The 22,814-nt window shown below is 39.4% G+C and overlaps 1 protein-coding gene across 1 annotated transcript in view; it reads left to right on the top strand.

Annotated features, from left to right (window-relative positions):
• Positions 1–22,814, top strand: part of AHRR (aryl-hydrocarbon receptor repressor) — an 85,967-nt gene that overhangs the window by 20,755 nt on the left and 42,398 nt on the right. Inside the window, exon 3 of the mRNA XM_033004345.2 lies at positions 5,014–5,195. Within this exon, the coding sequence (XP_032860236.2) occupies positions 5,014–5,195 (182 nt within the window). The remainder of the gene's footprint in view (positions 1–5,013; positions 5,196–22,814) is intronic.

Genomic DNA, 22,814 nt, shown 5'->3' on the forward strand with positions numbered 1-22,814 from the left:
TCTTGTTTGATAGCATAGCACATTCTCCTCCATGGCCTTGTTCTACCTTTTTCCCTGCCATTCTGATAATGAATCATGACAGATGCTGCCACCAGTTCTGGGAGGGGCATTTGTTCAGTTGAAAAATGTAATTTTTCCGAGGAAGAAAAGTTGATGGGAATTCTTTGGCCAGTCCCAGTGATGATTCGTCTCTGTTTAACATTAATAGCCTCTATAATTTAACTTTCTCTTCACGAAGGAGAAAGTGAGTTCAGGTGCCATTCTGAGCAGGTTGCTTGGATTTCTGTAGGGATTCATGGAATGGTCCTTTTGAAGGTCAGGATTTAAAGGAGAGGTGCAGCTTTCCCCTCTGCAGAACAACTGGGATGTTTGTATCTACCCATACTCAGTGCATCCCAGGAGGCCAGTTCTCTGCCTCTCCATCAGCTGTTTGTGATCAGGCTGTCAAGCCAGGTGGTGGTCCTGCAGCTGCCTTTTAATCCAGGATATCACAGAATGATATTGCTCATGATGTACATGGTTTTTCAGGCACAGAAATTCTATTCTGATGTAGTTTTACAGAACAGTGGTGAAAATGTGTGAAGAAGCTCCATGGGAGAATGCAGAGACCCACAAGACTGTGGAAGAACATGTGAAAAATTTGTTTTACCAGGAGTTAATATGTTTCAGTCTTCTCTACGCAGAACTAGGAGAGACTATCTTCATTAGGCTGTCATTCTTCTGACAATACATCAGGTTCAAGTTCTACTTTTATACATGCAAACAAATAAAACCCCCTAGCTGCTCATTTGTTCCAGAAAACTTCCAAACAAGCCCCATTAGATGTGGTCTGTGCTAAAGAATTTTGGCTTTTATGGACTCAGTTCAAACACCTGGAGCTCGGACTGATTGAAATTTTTCCATCAGAGATGCTTTTCAGCCAGAGAACCAAAGTTTTAACTAAAGGAAACATTTTCTACCAAGTGTATGTTTCCTGTGGAAATCTAACATTTTACTGGTAATTCAAGCATCTGAAAACTAAAAAGATCATGTTTTTAACCTCAAACTAACATCACTGTCTGAAATTAATACTTACACTAGAAATGCTACGGCAGTGCTTCAGGACAGTTACCATTTGAGAGCTTCAGCCACTTCTTTGTCCCAAACACTGGCATCTTGTAAAACTCTCTCCCTCCACAAAACATTTATTGTAATGTTTTACAGCTCTTTAAAGGCAAGCTACAGCTGCCCTAGCTCCAAGTGTATCTATAACTGCTCCAAACTGCTCACTTCAGCCAGAACCATACCAGTGGCAGGGTAAACAGAGACCTCAGGAGGTGCAGCTCTCTCCTGCTTCCTAGTTCTCATTTTAAGGCCTTCTGTGGCATAGCCCTTCCTCTTTCTTGGTATCACACTATCCCACCTCTCATCTGCCCTGCCAGTGTGATGTCTTCTTCACCATTAGTTCTGCTTTTGCCTTTCCTTACTGTGAAGATGCTGAAGAGGTAGAAGATGGGAAAGGGCCCTCTTTGCTTCATACAGCTTTCTCTCAGTCGGTCCTTTTCACTCGTAGGAGATGGTGAATTTCTGTACATACACAGCTGGCGCTGGAGCTCAGCCCTGCCAGGATACCCATGCAGTGCCCAAGCACAGCTCAGTGGCTGTGGGTGCTGGTCAGTACATGCATGACAATCATCTTGCTGTTACTTCATGCTTAGCCTATCTGTTGCATCTCTTGGTCTCTCTTCTCCTTTTCCCTTTTTGACAAAAGCTTGTCGTCATAGTAAATGATTAAATTTTTCTCAGTTTAAATCATCTGCTAGTTTAACACTTCGGCATACTTTAAAAAGTTATTCGGAGTGAACTTTTCGTTAACAGGGTAGGGCTCCCTCAGAGGGTAGGGAACAGCAGACAGAGCTGTAGCTGCAGGAAATTCCTCGGCAAGCTCACCAAACTGGTTTACACTAGTGGCGGTCTGTGTGTCACGGCGCACTGAATCATTAAGGCGCAAATAGCTCAATGCCTTATGTACCACTGAATGAGAAAATATTCTCTGCACCCGCTCTCACACTCAGTTCCTACCAAAGAGGGACTGGTGATTCCCTAGCACAGGTACAAGTGCTTGTTACTGCAGAGCAGAATTTGAAGGCTTTAACAAAGCAAAGAGGGAAATTTATTGTTTTAATTACATGTGCTACTTCATTGTAGTAGTGTTGTATGAAAAGCAGAGGAAAAGAGGTATCATAGAGTGAATGTTATGGGCCTATTTAGACCTGATTTACACAGTTTTTAGAATCCCTGTTTTAACACAAACACAACAAGCACCTTCTACTTTCAGCTCAAAATAAGGGCTAGAATTTCCATTTGCCCCAGAAGAGCTCTTTGAAGAATTTTCCTGCCTGCCCTTTTCTGTTTATGGATAGCTAAACTAGCTTTTCCATGGAACTTGCATTGTTTTAAATTGCATCCACTTGGCACCTAATTACCATTTACATCAAACCCCTGTTTGTTTGGATTCACTCCCTTACTGAATCATTTCCTTGAGGTTTCAGGAAGACTGTCTTGAGCTTTCTGCTGTAGTCTTTTTTACACCATTCCCTGCAATCTCCAGAAAACTGTTCCTTACGCTCAGTACAAATGCAGTCCACATAACTGCCTCAAACTATACCTTTCTGGTACAGAGCAGTCACTATTTTATGCGGTAAATAGGCTTGAACAATTTCTATTTCTATTCCATGTTGGTCTTGACAATTTTTATCCCTTGAACTCATCAGTTTAATTTTCCTTATTGGAATTATTTTTTTGCTGTCCTAAATTGCTTCCTTGCTTCAGCTGGTTTGTCAGATGTAAAGAGCAATTAGTAAAAGCTTATGTTCTTTAGCTGCTACTAAACTAGAGGCTATATTCCCACAAAATTATTGCTCTCCACAGGTCAGACATCCTTTTGTGTCATAGGGAGGATGGCTGAGCTTCAGAGTTTACTCCAGAAAAATTAGTGCCCAGTACGTGCACTCTTTTTTGAAAAACAGTTAACCCTGGAAAAGTAAAAAACAGTATTTGTTCTTTGTTGACTGCATTATTTGCTGCATATTTGCTCTCTCTCATAGAGGAAATTTATTTATTCATCCCAATCAACAAAACTTTCCCCATGTCTGAAAGCAACTCATTGTGTTATTGAAGAGCTACATACTAGTTTTGGTAATTTTGAATGAAAGAGCAGGAATTGTACGTTTTCACTGACACCTACCTCAAACATTTTTTCATTCATTCTGTCCATCAGTGTTGTCCTGTTAAAATGAAGTGAGGGCTTTCAAAAGTAGCAATGAATTTTTGATACATAATTTTGTTTAAGAGATTTTCAGTTAGCAGCAATCACACGTACAAAACTTTGATATTTTTTTTTTTAATTCCTAAGCACAATATTATATTTTTAATCACAATTACTATGACAAATTAAGGTTGCACTTCCAGAGGGGAACATACAAATGTTGTGATTTAACACTTTAACCACCTTGTGAAATACTAATGCTCAAAATTAAAATTATGATTGAAAAATAAAGTAAATTTGTAGAGCACAGAAATACAGTAGTAAAGTGCTGCAAATAATTAGCTGTAGTCTGATGCTCCACTGGAGAGCCATCTAAGCTACATAAGGCTATGATCCCTGCCTTCAGTGGTGGTGAAAGTGGAAACTGTTAGCACATCCCTGTTTTCCTGGCCTATCATTTCTCATTCTTGAGTATTTTTCCATCTTTTCCTCCTTGATTTTGCTCTCAGTGTCTCTTACTCTGGAGAAGGTGCCTCAGGAGGTATGTGGCAATGTGCTACAGTAAGGACTTGAACATGAGCATTACGGGAGCAAATGGAGGACCAGCAGACATAGCACTAAGTCCCTTCAGAGATGCTATCTCAGCTATAGCACTGGGCTGCTGCACTCCCTCTGGGATCATGGATCCGTGTAGTTTTATGGCTCCAGTGGGCTGTGACTCATTCCCGGATAATGCACTTTGCTGCCGGGTCCAGCGATGGCTGGCTGCTGGAGATAACCACCTTCTCAAACTTACCACTCAGGTCATCTTGCTTAACTGACGAGTGCTTCAGCACTGACCACCCCTCACTGTCATGCTGGAAATCAGCTTCCCATGACTGCGTGCAAGTGCACCAGCTTTTCCTTTTCTCCCTCTTGAGAAGAGCATCTTACATGTTCTGTGAGAAAAGTATCAGCGGAGACCCCCAAAACTGAGCTTCCTCATTTGTGATGTATTTCATCTTAATGCATTTTCACCATAGCTTTTCTGAGGTATCTGGTCCTGTCCACTGCATGAGAGGGACGTGAAATGGGGATGGACTAGGAGTACTTGGCTTAGAAATCTGACTAACATTAGTCTTTATGTTTTGTGAGGAATATCAATGTTCTTAAGAGAGAAGCCAAATTCTTACCTTTGTTATTACAGATGTAGGAAGGTAAACGTGAGAATGTTCACAGGTTTTTTGAGGAAAGAACATCTCTTCACTTTGCTTCCCATACTTTTTAAAATCATGTCTAAAGACAGGCTCTTTTCTTAGTTATCTCCTGACCCACAGGTTAACTTTGAGTCATTAAATGGAGGGAACTAAGATGCTTTGAATGAATACAGTGGGTATTGAATGGGTTCATGCATTAGTCACAGTAATTCTCTTCAGCTGTTCTGACCCTCATTTGTACAGCATAGATGAGAACTTGTTTTTCCTGGTATTGACTAGAACATGAAGATAATACCCACTTCCCTAAGGTGAGAGGGTCCTGAGAAAGAGATACCAGTTCTTAATCTGTTTTTCACTGGGCAGATGAGAAAAGAGAAACCAATGTCCATGTCTTTGTACTATGGTAAACACAGGAAGGTAAATCTCTTTTTGGCAGGGAACAGAAACGTTAAAGGTTTTCATAGAAACTAGGTTAAATACACCTGTTATCAACTAATTGCAGACATCTTAGTCTCTGGCTGTACTATCTGGAGGTAAAACAGGTAATCGAAAATGTGTTCTCCACCACAGAAGGCCTGCAGTCGGGAATGAAAAATCAAATCCTTCAAAGAGACACAGGGACCGTCTGAATGCAGAACTGGACCATCTGGCCAGCCTGCTGCCTTTTCCACCTGACATCATATCGAAGCTGGACAAACTTTCCATCCTCCGCCTTAGTGTCAGCTATCTCCGAGTCAAAAGTTTCTTTCAAGGTAGGTCTCTTTAAGATATCAATACCCCATTAAAAGTCTCCCTCTAATTTATTGCTTCCTTGTACTAAACCTGAGTAAAGTTTACGAAAAAAGAAAATATTATTGAACTTATTTTGTGCATGGGATGTTGAGCTGGACATTTTGTTCATTTCCTCCTATGCTGTTTGTGTGGCTTTTACCAAATAATGGGATAACCCCCACCCTTCCTCAGCGGGCTTTAGAAAATGGGAAGACGTGACTGTAAAATCCTTGAACTGGCAAAGAGGCTTGGGACAGATGTAATACCTGTAGATACTTTGAACTCCCTTTTTGAAGCTCTTACCGTGCATGGTTGCGATGGCTCTTTAAATATGATGTGAAAGTCAAGCAGCTACCATATCACCTGCGTTTGCTCTATGCCAAGAGGAAATGGGCTTGCTTGAAGGACCAAACAGATCACTTTCTTTCTGGATAAGTGAGATCCAAAGTTTAAAGTGTTGACTAAAGCTGTACTGGGCTACACTTTGTTTTTGTAGCTGTCTGGCACACCACACAATGAAAGCCAAATGTGCATGTTCAGATGTGCATAATAAGAATTTTTCCAAATTTGCAGACAGTTTTAGTTTCTTCTGTTGCTGAAGAGTTCATAAGAGCAAAATCCAGAGTAAGGATTTAACAACAAAAATCCTCTTTAAGGTTGTTTTAAAAAAAAAAGAAGAAAAAAAGAAGCCTATGTGAAGGAGTATAAGTGACCAAAATTTGTAGGTGGACTTCAGAGATAAACAGAAATATTTTTTAGGGACATTATTTTTCCTTTACTACTCCTTTCTGTTACTATTCCTTATTAAGCACATATACAAAGGAGCCCTATGGTTTTTTTTTGGTTTTGACTGGAGAATAATATCTGTTGGTTGGTTTCTTGCTTTTAAAATATATTTTAGTATAAAAGAAATGCCAGTTTGAAGAGGCTTTGCCAGACTGCAGGGCATTTTACAAGTTGACATCAGATTACAGGTGATGATATTACTGATAGAGGGAGAACCCCATGTCAACTGTGGCAGCTGGTTGCCTAGCCTCCAGCATCCTGAAGTTTACAGAATGCCTCTCTTTCCCTTTGAACACATACCTGAGGGTCATGGCCCCTTCCTCTAGGCTTTACTTTCACTTCTCTTGGATTCACAAACAATAAGCTGTCTTTAGCTGCCTTTACTACTCTTCTACTGGAGTTCCTAAAATCTATTGTCTTATTTTTTAAAGGGATGGGATAAAAGGAAAGCAAGTAAAGCCAGACTTCATTACTCTGAAATGTTCCATGTTTTGAGAGATTTCATTTAATTTAATCCCTAAATTACCTAATTGAACACATAGTTTGTGTTCCCTTCATTCTTATTTTTAAATGTTTACATCATGAAACTAAGGTTACAGAAAGCATTGTTTATAGTAAAGGAAGGAAACTACATGCCATTTTAAGACAAGAGAGCAGACTGGAGCTTCAGAAGGGTGGAGTGAAGGAGAGGTGAGCCATGGAAACAAAACTGGCCAAGGAATAGGTGCTAATGTTTGGGTAAGAGCAGGAGCTGCAGCCTCCTTCATGGACGTCATGATCTACTTCCTTGTAGTTGTGGAGAAATAAGGCAGAATCTGATTTTTTAAAAATAAAAACTTTGGTAGGAAGTCACCTAAAAAAGCAAACAAAAAATATCCATTCCAGTGTTTTGATCTTTGTTGTGATGAAAGAGGATAGAAGAGCAGAAATGGCTTGTTTGTGGCTTTTTAAATCAAAGGATGGTACTAAGTTGGGAGCTGTTATAAACACTGTGAGGATAGAGAACAGACCAGTGGCATACAGAGATGTTATAAAATTGGATTAAAAAAAAATGTGCCTGGAAAAAATGACCTAGCAAATCTGTACTAATTCACTCAGGAAAATTGATCCAAAGCAACTGGTGTTCAATAGAAAAGAGAAACCTGGAAAAGAGAACATAAAAACAACAATTGAAGAGGGGCAGTGGTCAGCAAATTGTTCTATGCTTGTAATATGATATGTTGACATAAACAAGAAAGCCAAGTGTGGATTTTAGTCTGTTTGCCCAGAGGCAGCATGTCACTACACAGGAAGGTTATAATCCCTCTCTGTGTGAGACCAGCATGACTACATCTGGAATACAGCTTTCTGTTGTGGGCATCTTCTGGTCACAAGGGCATTAGTACATATTAAGGGGTTTGGAATAAACACAGGCAAGAAATGACTATAAAGTTGGATGGACGAAAACAGAAAAAAAAAAAAAAGAGTAAATTTAGCTCAAATGTGTACAATTTATATGCTTTGGCTGTTTGTCTTCATAGGAGAGACAGACGAGAAGGGAAGGAATTACTTGGGATATTTTAGAGTGACACAATGGAAGACCCAAGGAACAATGATGATAAAGCTGAAATTTGTCTTGAATATCAAGAAAAACATATGTGTAATGAGTTCTACTCAGCTAGCCAATATTCCTAAAATTGATGCAGTGGAGATTCAGGACATTAACATTTACCATCTATGACACATAGACATATACATCTTTTGTTTAAGACTGTTTTGTGTGTTTTAAGGAAGTCAAGCTTAAATTCCAAGTGCTTGTAAGAATGCTGTTTGCCTTTTTTAAAAAAACGTGAATAGTGCTATTTGACACATAAGTTCATATATGACGTTGCAGATTCAACCCATAATAGTTCAGCAATTCCCATGACAGTTATAATTACACACTTGCAACAGTCCCAGTGGTTTCTAGACATACTCATCTACTTACCACTAGGTGTCCTTTCAGTAGCTACTCTGCAATACTCAGTGTAGGACAATTGTATTTATAAAGATCAATGGCCAATTAGAAGGCATGGAGTGACCTCACCATATTGATTGCAAGTATGAAAATCACTTTGCAAAGAATTAGGTATTAGGAGATAGAGAATATTCATCAGTCACTTATTCCCTTTTTGGTGACCATTGCAGGTTAGTATAATGAAGCATATAGACAGTTCAACTTAGTTAAATTCTTTAAACAAAGGCCTGGTTCTTTTCCAAAATTTAGATCTGGTTGTTGAGATAGATTTTTCTAGTATTCAGTTTAAGTCACTATGATGGATTCTCTTCCTCATTCATAGAAATCTTTTCCTTTGGCTTCAGAACAATTCGTACGTGTACTTGGTTTACAGACTTCATATCTCTGTTATCAGTTGGCAGGGGCTCTATTAATAGTCCCACTCCCCCCAAGCTATATCCATTTAGTCATTTTGCATTTTCCTGATAAGCACTTCAAAATGGCTTGCAGCAATAACCTTCAAATCTCACCAGATCTTTTGTATAAAGCAGTGTGGATTTGAACCAGTGCTTAGACTGAGAGACCTCAACTGCTACAGGAGGCTCTGCTGGTCATCTGGCCCTGACAAAAATTTGCCTTGTGTGGCGCTCCTGTGGGAGTGAAGTGGTACTTAGTGGCTGTGACCACTTGAGCTTGCTGGGCCTCTGTCTTGGCCATATTCCATCTTGGTTAATTGTCTTCCTTTACCACTCTTGACAATACATCCTGTAGTATATCTTGTTTCTCAGTTTTTCCACTGCTGGAAAAATGGTGGTCTTGCTGTGCTTCAAAAATGTCTCCCTTCTGTTGATTGTTAAATTACTCCCTTCTAATATAGATATTAATTTTGTAAATAAATGTAAAAAGAATACCACCTCACTCACTCTTTTAGCATCTCAGATGCTTTCTGAGAGACAGCTAGCTTAATCTTCCCAGTACCTGTAAGGAAAATAGTTACGACAATTTAGATAGACCAATACAGTTACAACTAGGGCTTAAAGCTCCTCATCTTTCAGTTCTTAGTGTGATTAACCTTGTATCAGTAAGCCACTCAAACTTTCCTTCAACATAGCATTCATTAATGTTAATTTTTTTAGCCATAAGCATTCCTAACAAATAATAACTGATGTTGTTGAGTACAGTCTTAGGTGGCAAATGTAGGGACCTCAGTATGGATCAATTTTGGGATTATTCAAGAAGTGGGGGGTATTTTATGTCCTTCACTACATAATTTATATAAGAAGTAATTTAATTCAATAGCTTGTTATTTTTCCCATCTGGACATTTTATGCATGCACAAATGTGTGTTTTGTGTTTATACACACATACACATATGCAAACACAGAGACATGCATGGACACACAAAACCAATGTCATCCCAACAAAAATCTCCCTTGCAGTATTATTTTGACTCTCTGTGTTTATTTCAGACTTCAGTGCCTTCTCTGTATTTACTTACTTCCAGACTTCATCTCATTTTGGAAGCTGAAAATCTGATAGATTTATGGATGACTAAATAAGGAATGTAGAGAGTCATAGATTAACTCTGTGAATAAATATATTCAAGGTTTCTGTAAATTTTATATTTAAATTGTAATCCAGATCTTTCCAAAATTATTGACAGTCAAGCATGGAGACATGTTTTTTGACCTGCCTTAGACTAAAGTTCTATATGGATTTTAAACTGAATTACAGTAGAGTCTGAGAAATTTGTCTACATACATTAGTTCACTTGATTCCATGTAGAATGTAAGATTTTAAGAAACAGGTTTGTAATGGACTTTCCTGAGTAAAGAATCAGCTATTCCTAAACCTGAGTGTATCATGTTTTTGTAAATGTGGGACATGAATGATTCCACACCTTCTTTGACAATCCCTAACATCCAAACTGGAGCTCTCCTACTGCAATTTAATCCCTTCTTCTGTAGAATAACAATTTATTCCCTTTTCTTGTGGCATCTCAGCTTTTACAGCTGTGAATGTGTCCCATGTTTCTCTGTCTTTTCTTCTTTAGACAAAAAAACCCTGCTCTGCTCTATTATTTTTTTTTTCTCAAAGGCTATATTTTCATTAATCATTCTTGTTGCTCTGCTTTTTTATTTTTTTTCAAGATTAATCTAGGGTATGTGCAATGCATAATTCCATTTTACAGCAAATGACTGATAACTTTTCTCGGATTATGGTTTCTTAAGTAAGCTCAGACCCCCTTCCAACAAGATTCTTCAGATTACTTACGAACACATTGTGAGACAGTAGGAATAGCCTTTTTAAAGTTATGAAGACATGTAATATCTGTTCTTCCCATTCACATGTCCAGTTGTAGAAGGTAATTAATTTAGTGTAACATGGCAATATATCCTTGACAGATCTGTTGATTTGTACTTCTTTTTTATTACCTTTAAGTCTTTAAAGATGGGTTGCTTGATATTTTTCTCCAGTGTTTTTCTAGGGATTGAAGTTAAATTTAGTGGTCCTACTATCCTTCAGTTTCCTCTTCCCATTCTTTCCAAAGATAAGCTCCACGTTTGTTCTCTTCTAGTCTTTCAAAACCTGCCCTTTCTATCATGATTTCTCATAGACTAATAGCTAATAGCTCTGAGTATACTTGTTCATTCTCAGCATTCACTGCAATGAGTCTCACCAGATGCAAATAAACTCATCCAAGCACCTGAGTTGCTAGACTTGTTGCTGGTGTTTAGTGGCTGTATCTGTCTGATCCTGGCCCATAGAAGCAAAAAGAGGCAATAAACACTTAAACTTCCTTTTTTTTGCGTTATCTGTAGCTCCCCCTCTGCTGAGTAGCAGAAAACTCTTCCCAACCTTGTACGCTTAAAGGACTTCCAGCATGCTTTTCGTAACTTTCCCTTTCTTAATACATCTTATTTTATGCATTGGCTTTTCTGCTTTTCTTCTTACACACTTGTGCTTTATTTTTTTCCATTTTTAGAAGTATTTACTGTGAGATTCCAGTCATTGAAGAACTCAGAATTTTGTTAAGATAGTCTTTTCTTATATTTCCCATTCTTCGCTGCCACTGAGATAGTTTACAAGTATCCTCTACATGTTGGGTTGTTTAAAGAACATCCAGCTTCTGCTTCACTTAGATATCTGCCCTCTGAGATTTTGCCTTCCAGTTCTCCAGGTGTATAGAAGTCTCCCTTCTTTAGGTCTGGTGTTCTTCCTGGTGCTGTGCCTTGGTCTACTGCTGCTGGAAGAATAATCAGTTCCAGGATTTCTTGGTCACTTTTACCAAGCTGCCCTTCTTCCTTCTAACCCATTTCTTCCCTTCAATTAAATCTCTTTTATATATTAATTTTTCCAGTTCTGGCAGGATAGCACACACTGTGGTTTCTGTCTTTCTTCTATTAGTGGGTCATTTCCTTTTACTCATTTATGTGTTTGGTGTGATCCAATTCCCACCAATGTTTATCTTTAATGGAAATTGGATTTATCCCTTTTAAAAAGAAAGCAACAAAGGATTCCACCAACTGGCCTGATTTTCAGTATTCTCAATTACTTGCAGTCTGTTCCAGATTGCTTCTCTTCCTCCTGTGTCCATAGCCATTGATCTTCTAGCTCAATAACATACATGGACTTCTTACTACTTTGATTCAGATTACTTAGGTTCATTCATTAGATTCTGTAGATTAGGCTGTCCTAAGGACAGACTGTAAGGCCATTATCTATTGTAGTATTTGCACATTTAGTGATGCAGTCTCCACTGCATAGTTTACAGACCTGTTTCTGATGTGACACGTATGTCACTCCAGTGACGCAGAAATTTAAGAAATTAAAACTTGAGATGGGTAAGGAAGAAAAGAATGGTCTTGGTTTCAGTACACTGTCTACACCATAATTCTATTCAACACAGCTCCTGGTCTGAGGATTCAAGATTCCACTGCAGTGCCTGTACTGGGGTTGTCAGGCATCCATTTTCCCCCCACTGTCTCTCCCTAACATTTCTTTTTTCACAGAGTTTTCATTTCAAAATCTCAGCTCAATTTTTTTTTCTGGATTTACAAATTCTGCTCTTTTGATATAAATATATGTTTTAGATTTTACTTTACATAAGCAAGGAAAAATTTTCCACAGTAAGATTTGACTGCTTTTGAAACTGAACTCATACGTTTGAGTTTATTGTTACAATTATGGCCTATACTGGATACATTCCCATGGGATAATTTATTCTTTCATTTGTTAGCTGGTTCCAGTAGCCTGAAACTTTCCCTTAAATTTAAAACCATCGTTTTAGTGAATCACAGAAGGGCTGAAGTTGTAAGGGACTTCTGGAGGTCATTTGGTCCAACCACCTTGCTCAAGCAGGGCCACCAAGAGCCAGTTTCCCAGGACCATGTCCAGACAGCTTTTTAATATCTCCAATGGATAGAGAGTCCACAACCTCCTTGAGCAACTTGTGCCAGTGCTTGGTCACCTTCACAGTCAAAAAGTGTTTCCTGATGTTCAGACAGAACCTCCTGTGTTTCAGGATGTGCCCATTGCCTCTGGTCCTGTCACTGGGCGCTATTGAAAAGAACCTGGCTTCATCTTCTTTACGCCCTCCCTTCAGGTATTTATACATGCTGATGAGATCCCCCCCAAGTCTTCTCTTCTCCAGGCTAAACAGTCCCAACTCTCAGCCTTTCCTCATAGAAGAGATGCTCCAGTCTCTTCATCATGTTTGTGACCTTTCACTGGACTCTGTCCAGGTCCTTTGTACTGGATATATTTAGAACAGATATAGGAAAATAAAAGTATAGCAGATCTAGAATACAAATAAAGAATATAAGAGGGGCTACATGGAGAACGGGATAAAATACCTAAATCAACAGTCATGGAATTATACCTCCTTGACTCCATCTCTTCACTCCCATCAATCTTCTCTTGGTATGATTTCTATATTGATTTCCATTGTGGAAATAATAAGAGGCTTTCATATTATCCTCAAGGCTCTTCTTTTTGATGAAACCCGTAATTTGAGTTACAAATCTAGGATTTCAGTTGTGGTTCTCTGCTTAGCTAGGATTGAAGCTGATACCTTGAGTGAAGAAGTCCCCAACATATTTGAATATTTTAAAAATTACAAGTTTGTTTTTAAGACCATATTCTACTGATTTAGAGCACTCCAAGTCCTGTTATCCAAAACCGAATGTCTGAATGATTCCTTTCTTGAAAGAGAAATACGGTCTTTTCTATTTTTAATGCATACAAAATGTCTTTAGGGTATCTATTGCTGTAGTCCACAGTCATAGCTTATTAGATTGTCTATAAACACTTAGGCTGTTTAGGTTTCTTAGGGCAGCATATTCAATGGCTTGCACTGAGAAGGAGCCTTCATGGTCAGAGTGGGTAACAGGTGAGGTTATTCCTGTGGCTGTATTGAACTGTTGTTATTCAGAGTGTTTCAGCCAAAAAGGGACTGTACTTGAAAGAAACATTTTCTACTCTCTACTGCTCTATAATTTCACCATCTTCATAACAATATAGTAATTGAAAAAAAGAAAAAGTGTTTCACTGCATAAGTGGTACATAAGTAAATCTTTGAGGGAAAATCTACTATCTGTAAGTCCTTACCTAATCAAGTGGTAAAATCCTACATCAGTGCAATTTTAGTAGAAGCATCAAGACTTTAAGCAGGCTAGATGCATATATTCATTCCTGAGACCTGGCAGGACTAATTTCTGGTGAAGAAGCTGCACATTGACTCTCCTCCACATTACTCATTTTCAAACAGTGGATTATTTTGACTAGATTTTTTGACATTTTTAATTTCCAGAAAAAACACTGTATTGTGACATAAGGCTTATACCAACGCTTCACTTTTTTCTTTTCCCCTTGTTTTCTGGGGACAGCATTCATTCCATGTAACAAATACCCAAGGCTGTTTTGCACTACATGTCCTCTTGGATAACCTGGAGATCTCTCTGACCCTTGGGAGACCTTTGCTGACTCTTGGAGGAGGACTGTATCTCCTCTTTGTGCCTTGTTGTAAGAGGATGGACCTCCTTGTGCTAGCTAGCTTTCTCTTTCATTTCCTGCAGATAAGATGGGTTTTGTAGGAGAAGGAGAGTAGATTTACAAGCAGGATTTACTTCAGAATAAGTCTATATTCAGGAAGAACAAGAGGGCACTTAAATTGCTTGAATTCCTATCATCTCTGAAGTTCAAGTGAACCTGTTAGTGCAACACTATGTTAAGTGACACATTCTGAGACTGGCTCTAAATTCCATACCTATTTTTTTGAGTAATGGCAAATAAAGGATCTTAGTTATAAATAAATGTCAGATCTTTTCTGGTACTCCTCAGGTACTTGTGTCAGGTGCTGTGGCTTGTTTATGTTGTCAGACCTCACAAGCTCAGAGCTGTTAGGCTGAGTCAGTCATCTGCACAAAGTATACTTCCTAAGGGCTGGACTCTACAGACTTTGTGCTGGTTTTGGGAAATACACGATAATTATGATTCCTGTTGCAGAGCTTCCTCTCGTGATTCTGGATCTATATCTTATACTACTTTTCTATTGCTGGATGACATTCAAGTGAGCATCTCTGTAGGTCTCAATGTTTCTCCTGATATTAGCAAGATTGATTAGAAAACCAGAGAGCTGGAAATGACAGGTGATGTGAGGAGAATCTGTTAGACTCTTAGAATCTGTTAGATTTCTCCTGAGGGCATTTGGCACTGGAAAAGTTCCACTGTTTCTAGTGAAAGTAGAAGTACGCTCAGAACCAGACAATATGGTCACAGACATACACAATGGTTGGTTTTATAGGTGTTCCCACAAGCCACGGCTGCTATATTGGTCCAATGATAGGGGAAGTCCCCAAAATACTTTGAGCTGTTAAGTGCGGGTTTTTATCTTTCTCCAGCTTGCTTAGTCATTTTTAACCATTCTGATTTGGTAGGCTTTTATGCTCAGTTGCATTTGGTTAGCTCACACTATGCATCTCACATAGCATTGATGTAAATAAGTGTAGGCATGGGGCAAGGAAAAAAATGGTCCATCTAATCCAGTAGACTGATATATGCGCTATCTTTTGCACTCAGTGATGTTCATCTTGTTTGTTCACTGTGCTTGCTCAATCCTCCCTCTGCATCTAACAACCTCCTTGGCCCAGCCTGGTGCCAGCTGTTGAAATACCCTCATAGCCCCCCATGGATCAAATTCTATTATCCTATGCTCTAATGAATGGACTTTCATTGACCTAATTTTCTTGAGTTACATTGTGTTTCTATGTTGGAGACTGAGGAAGAACTTAGTGTAAGTTTAGTTCTACTGTAACCCAAGTTTTCTTTGGATACAGAAACAAGATTGGTTTTCATCATAGGAAAGATGGCATTTGTACTCCAGAAGTTGCTAGCAATTGAAATGATTGTAGAAGGTACTAGCCCTAATCACTGGCTTTTTTTTTTTTTTTTTTTTTTTTTCGCTAATTTTGCCCTGATAACTGCTGCTGTGGATGGGAAGTATGAAAGCATTCCCTCAGGCTTGAACTTTGGCTTGGTTTACACTTGTTCTCAGCTTCATGAATGATTACCATCTCTGAGAGGAAACTTGTTTCTTTACTGTCAAGAAAATGATTTATTTTGTTTCTTATTTTAAACACAGATATGTTTTAAAGGAAAGACAATACCTCTTATCCAACAAAACAAGGAATTTAGTTTGGCATAATTATTATTGCACAGGGCTTTGAAGACAAATAGGACAAATAGTTCTAGGCTGGAGAACAGTGTGGGAGACCGTCCTCCTAGTTTCTGTTCTCACTTTGCTACCACCTCACTTTTGGATTACAGCACGTGGTGAAGCTCTCTGCAGAGAAGTCTGAAACAATGAGGATGTAGGAGCGGGTCCTGTAGCAAGAAGTGGAGTGGCTATGTCAATTTGGGGGATAAGTCCACATGAAGTAGTACTGAGAGGCACAGTTCACTAGAGTGTGTGCCTTGCCATCCCAATATAACCACATTTTTTTTTTGCAAGCTCCTGTTATCTCCATGTAGCAGCATAAGACACTGTGCCCATACCAACACCCTTAGAGCTAGCTCAAAAATCTCTGCACTGTACTCCATTGTGTCCCGTGTATACATACCTCTTTGGTGCTTGCCAGATCAGGTAACTCCATTCTTTTGTGTCTGTGCAATTATGTAGGCCAAAGCAGACCTCAGGATGACACTTGTGGTCCACGGAAATGGAAAGCTGCAACTGTAGGCTCAGACCAAGCCAGAACACACTTTTCAGTGGATATAGGTCCCTCCTGCTTTAGTGTTCCTTGTCATTTATCACATCATCACGCAAAACCCAGCAAGCTTGCCTAAGATCATTTGCCATATAGCAGCATGGATGGAGATGGGTGAGCACCATATGACAGTATTGTCATAGCTCCTTTAAAGACAACTCTTCCAGAGTATTGTAAATATAGTCAGGAATTATTTCTGAGTAGAATTTTGAGAAGGAAAACCCATTAATATCTTGAATTAAGATCATGACATTCAGATGTAAATCTAAAACATTTCTTCTAAGACTTTTAAAAAATAATTTGAATTACAAGACTACCATTTAGCTTTTGAACTTTGTTGTATTTTTATAGAGTCAGTTCATGAAGTCCTGAAATGCTGTCTCATATGCCTCACTAGCAGTGCATAGTGGTTGCTGGGACCCTAAGAAGTTCATAAGATGCAGTCTGAAGGCTAAACATGGGGGCAGGAGTAATGTGGAGATTGCAAGGATGTGTCAAGACTAGACAAAATTACATTATTTCAAATTGTACTTACCAGCACTTTTCCCTACTATGAATTTCAACTGGAATTTGTACTTAATATAGGTCAAGTCATGCAAAAATAGGTTTACCGGTTGTAGTCATGCTGGGTGGATGGAGAGGGTAGGGAGGTGCAGGGTAGGCTGGAGGGGAGAAGACAAAAATTAATAGCTAGATCCTTAACTGGCTTCCATCATCTATTTACTAGATTTTCATATAAATAAATGTAGTGTTGCTTCTATCTATTAACTACTCACAGATATGTTTTATTATATTCTTTCAAGAGTTTTCTTTTAAAAAATGTCTTTCTTGCTCTGCTCCCCAAAATCCTGTTAATTGTTAGTCCACTGAAACTCTGAGACCATGGCCTGTCTCAAAGCTGTCTCATCAGCATTGTCTCATTGGGTTTCTGTATTGCTTCCTCTGCGTTGTCTGCATGTGTCTGTTGTTTCCTGTCCTATACTAGGTATGTGCATACTTTATCAGTGAGCAACCAGTTTTTTATTCTGTGGTGCCAACGACGTTTCCATTTTTAATAGCCCTAAAGATCCTCTGGAATGACTCAGCCCAGGGACAAGAGGATACCAAGACATGGAAGAGGGCAAGGCTAAGTGGCCTGAGGGTTTTCTGTAATTAATTCTGTGTTTTCAAGATTTTATTTGTTGTCTGATAAATTCAATTTAAATTTTGTTTACTGATAGCATTTTATTGACTTTTTGGAATGTACTTAGGGTGTGTGGGTGTTTTTTTTTGCATACTGTGCTTGGAGTTTTAAATGCATTTAAAATGAGCAAATGAAATCTAAATTAAATGATAGCAATAAACAAAACACCTCACTAGACTTCTGGTAGGCAGCGCTGGTTAACCTAGTTACTGCTTCAGAAAATGTGTGCCAATGACTAGAAACTCTTATTTTATGTCATGCCACACTCAGTGGTGACATCTTCTCTGAGTAGCAGCCTGAGGCATTTGCTCAGTGTTGACGTGGAAGAAAGGACATTATCACGTGACCCACAGACACTGTTTCTCAGGATTTCTTTAACAATTGTTTTTCCACACTCTGAACAGTCCTCACAGTCTTGGAGTAGACTAGAGTCTCATCGGTTCATGCCTTTCAGTCTTCCTTGTTGTGTAATTTCCAAACCAGTTTGGGATATCTTTGCCTGAATGCTGCCCATGGATAAGAGTGGTGCTTCATTTCTTTTCTCCTAAACCTATTTGGTTGCCAACATCACTGCTGCTCCAGCACCTGCTGTCAGAAGCCGCCTTCAGGGTGCCACAGGGGATGGCTACTCCCTAAGGGATGACAGGTCCCCATGGTGTCCATCAGAGCCTCCCATCCAGGGCCCATCTCACTACCACAGGCAGGAGCAGGGCTGCTGGGGGGCACCAGGGACAGCCCCAGCCCTGGTCATGGGGCACCTCCCTGGGGACCAGCCAAGGTCACTCCCTCTCCATCTTGCCTCTGTATCATGGGCACATCTTGTCCCCCTCCACCATTTCTGGACTGTAACTTCCATTCTGAACATGATGAAGAGACTTTTGTCCAAATCTTGTATCCTCTTCCTTATGTAACCTCTGTATTGCAGGCCTTCCTGACATCGCTGGCATTTGTGCTCCACAGAAATCACAGCTAATAATTTCTGTTTCCTGTCCATTTCTCTGAATGAGCAACTTGCTCTGCCACCTCTATGGGCATGTCTATGCCCGTTTTTTTTCCTATTAAGGCCATGTAATTGTAATAATCCTTGCCTGTCAAGTCTTTATTCTTATTAACTCTCTGTCCTCTTTCCAAAGCTCGGACTCTTTCTCCTACAGCCATCGTTCATTTTCTTCACATTTCCCTTTACAGATGAAATGCCCTTACTGAAATCATGCCTGGGTCACCCACCAATTCCTCCTGCACAAAAGTCTTAGTTATAAGCAGAGCTACAGGTAGCTGGGAGGTTTATAGAAATATGAAAGTAAATAAATAAATTGATGATTTAGTCAAACCCAAAAGTTTATGATTTATCACATGATTTATATGGCTGAATCTGTGCAAGACACCTGTCTTTCTAAGCTGTGACTAGATATTATATAGCTGCTTGAAAATCATTAAACATGAGATGGGAGCCGGTTTCTGTGAAACTTTCTTCATTTTGCTATATGATTAGTCCTGCAGTTTGGCTCAATGGATTACTCTAAAGGGCTTGTTTTCATTTAATTGTATTTGTCTAGTGTGTTTTTTGATGCTATTGGAAAGAAAATACCACGTGACTAACACAGATGCTTTTCTTCTCTATCTAATGTAGCACTAACATAATTGTCAGTGCTCTGAACATTCCCCGCCATGAAATGAAATAATTTTTTTAGATGAGGCACAGCAGACTTCCTTTTACAGATCCAGTTTTAATTTGCTTATAATTTTTGGTGCAATCATGTAGATAATGCAACTGACACATTTTCCAAAATCTTGACATCTATATGAGTAGAAGTGGAAGCAGAATGCATATCAGTAAACTAAATTAAATATTTACTAAGAGAAGTTACAAACAGACTTTAAAACTTCCTTTACAGAAGCTCATGATTTCTTTTGTGAATGTTTGATGCTATATAACAGTCCAGTCAAACATGTATCACATGAATTTACTGTGTCCCTAAAATTCCATTGAAATCCCCTCAATGCATTCCCTGTTTATATCTTCATGGAATATATCAAGGTGAAGGTGTATATATAGGAAGTAAATCTCCACCAGTAGTTTTTTTTATAATAAATAAAGCGTCCACTAGTCCCAATTACCTCTGAAACTGCAATATGAATTGTCTACTTATATATTGGAAACAGCTGAAAAAAGTTGAGAGAAGAGGATTGAAAACAAGCAAAGATCAGATCTAAATCAAACCCCATCATATTTTAAGTTTTCTTTTTCTAGTCCATTAACAACTTCATAACCATTTTAATAAGTGTATAGTTGCAAAACACATCACCTTATATTAATCTTATATATTCCTGAGTGATTCAACATCTATACAGAAAATGCTATCTTCAGTGTGTTAATTTTATGTTGTGCCACTAAATGACCCAATACTTTATGAAAACATTTATTGAGAGGAGAAATAATCTAATCTAGATAATACATCTTGAACTGATGAATGTAAGGATTTATGTGGAAAATATTCCAATATGTTGTTATGAGGGCTAAGAGAGTAAGTGGAGAAAAATGAATTACATTTCTTCTTTTCATATTTTTAATGTCTTAATCTCCATCACTGTATATAGAAAAATGCTGTACATCTCAAAACAAGTCATGGAAGGTGAAGAGTGCTCTCAAATTACTATGTCAATCAATAGGAATTTATTGTTTTCAACATTTCTTCACAGCCATAAGAACTGTATAATAACTAAACCCTAGCAACATAGATCTATATATCTGTTTAAGAGAAGAGTCCTTTCTTGTGAACCAAATCAGTAGTGTGACTAAGATAGTCACCGCTGGAAGAATGAGGTGGGAGGAGAGGTCAGTTCCTGGACAGAGGACGTGCCCTTTGCAGGAGCATTGCAGGGGCACAAAGTTCCAAGACATCATTTGGAAAACTGAAGTTCCTTTATTGTTTGTCTTTATCTAGTCAAGTCAAGTCACTGTCTCCAGACAAGGGTCAGCATGCTTACCTCAGATATTTGAACTTCATCAGACATTCCATCTTCTGAATCTCTGCAGATAACGTTCAACTAGCTTAGTTTTAGTTCAGGAAATAAAGTGGAACAGTTTCTCCAGCTACAGAAAAGTTGCAATGTCAAACTACAATTTTGTGACTCTCTGTCATTCTCTTGCCAAATGATACATACAGCATCATGTGACAAACATGTTGGGGAAGACTTTTAAACTATATATTCCTGTGCTCTGAAATGCCTGTAGTGGAGCCTGGGAAAAGTAACAGAAAGTTTCAAAGGATGAAGAGGACGGTGAGAAACCTAATCTTTCCACTGAGTAAATTTGCTGGGAAAGACCTACCGTAGGCACAAATCAGACAAAAAGCCTCTCAGAAAACAACAGGTTTTGTTGGGTAGGAAACATAAAGACAGCTGGTCAAGTCCTTAATTCCTTATTATACTTTGTTTAACTTTGGCACTAGTGGAGTAATATAAGTCAGGCCTTCCAAATCTGGCCCAGCGTTTTGAAAACTGCATTGGTTGAAGCTAAATGTATTTTTAAGAATCAAAGCAAAAATGCCATTGAAATAGTTTGAGTGGGAGCTCACCTGGAAGGGGGGAGCTCACATCTTCACCACGCCAGTGATTTGGCCGGACAGTGTTTTGTGCTAGGTAAATGGGGGACCAGCTAGCCATATTGCAGCCAGATTTGCTGTGGTAGCAGGCTGCTGGAGGGAAAGAACACTGAAAAGTGAACTCAGATCTACACGGAGATAATGGGATACATGTGAACAATTTAGGGGATTTTATCAGTGTACTTTCATGTCAAGCTTTTAATTAAATCTGCCAATTTTATTTTTCCTGTATGTGCTTTTGCTGTTTACCTTGGTGACTTTCATTCCCTGTTTCAGTGTCTCTAGTTTGTTATCTGTTTTCTTCTGAAATCTCTGAGAAATATTTTCCACCTCTTTTTCTCTAGCAGCCTTTCTAGAGATAACCCACCTCACCTCTTTTAAAATGCTTTTATCTTTTGCCTCTTCCTCACCTGTAGATTTTCTTGTTTTCTCCATATAGTTTTTTTTCTTTGTTTTTCCATCTTTGCTACAACATTCTCCCTTTTCCTTGTATTCCTTGTTTCATCCCTAAGAGCTTTTTCTTACATCTGCTGCTCCAGAACTGGATCTTCATCTCTACTAACAGACTGATTTTGGTGGGAAAGCGATGCTCTCTTTTTTTTGCTAGTAAGACATTGTTCTCATCTCCTGTTGGGTGAAAGAAGGACCAGGCAAACTTCTTTTCCATGAGGGCCTTTTGCCCTATGTGGTCTGGGTGTGGTGAGCTCAGATAGCCTGCTGATGCTTTCATTGCATGGGCCACAGGGAGGGGATGTACCTTTCATTCCCTCCCCTACACAGAGCCCTACCACAGCGTCAAGATGATGAGAATCACTGCAGCAGAGGGATGAAGCCTTAGGGCGGGAGGGGGGAATAAATAACGAATTGTTGTCAACCCTCCCTACTGCATTAGGCTGCCAGATGATTGCTTATTCCTTGCTCCCACCCACACGCTTCATGCCACCACCAACATTCTCGGTCCTTTGTGGCTGGTGTTGTGGGCTAGTCAGCTGGTGAGTCAGCTCTGCTAACCAGTGCTTTTCCAGCTCCCCATGGCCGGGACAGCTTTCGTGTAAGACTTTCAGCCAGGATTATCTGCATGGAAGGGGGTGCTGCTTGGGCACGTTAATTGATTTATTTAGAAGTTTACCATTCTGCATATAAAGAGCAGGTTTCCAGGGGTGTGCAATTCAGCTCGTCTTGTTCTCTTTGCATACGCTCGATGCAGGGAGTTTTGAAACTACACCCTGTATACCATCTGTTAGTATGGGAGTGTGAAGTTAATGGGAATTTCAAACTTTGAATAGGTCAGGAAATTCAAAGTTTTGTTCTCACAGCAATTAACTACATGTTGGTCTCAGATGGTATTTTAGCTCATCGGGTTAATGTACAAAACGAATCTTGCGCCACAGCAGAGCTCCTGCACCACAGCTGAACTTGGCACGGGGACCGAGTGGGAGGAGAGATGATCAGAGCTTCAAAATACCTTTGTGCCTCCTCGATGCTGGGCAGGCCTGGGCCTCTTTAGTGCTTCCCAGGGGTCAGAACACCCTCCGGGACTGGTACATCCAACGTCTCACAGCTCGAGTCAACTGGGGAACATCTGGGCAGTGGAAAATACATCAGGCATAAGAATGTTCCAGCTGCCCCGTTCCCAGCCTGCCCCGTCCTGCCTTGACTCCAGCGACTCCAGGCTGCGTTGCCTTGGCTGGGGTGCTATGGTTAGGCACTCCAGCTTCTTTTCTCGTCCTGCACGTCAGGCAAAGGCTACTCCATGCTAGGACAGGCTGTATGGACCGCTACGT

Source organism: Tyto alba, unplaced genomic scaffold, assembly GCF_018691265.1.
Source record: "Tyto alba isolate M040663 unplaced genomic scaffold, T.alba_DEE_v4.0 Super-Scaffold_27, whole genome shotgun sequence".
Classification (NCBI taxonomy): domain Eukaryota; kingdom Metazoa; phylum Chordata; class Aves; order Strigiformes; family Tytonidae; genus Tyto; species Tyto alba.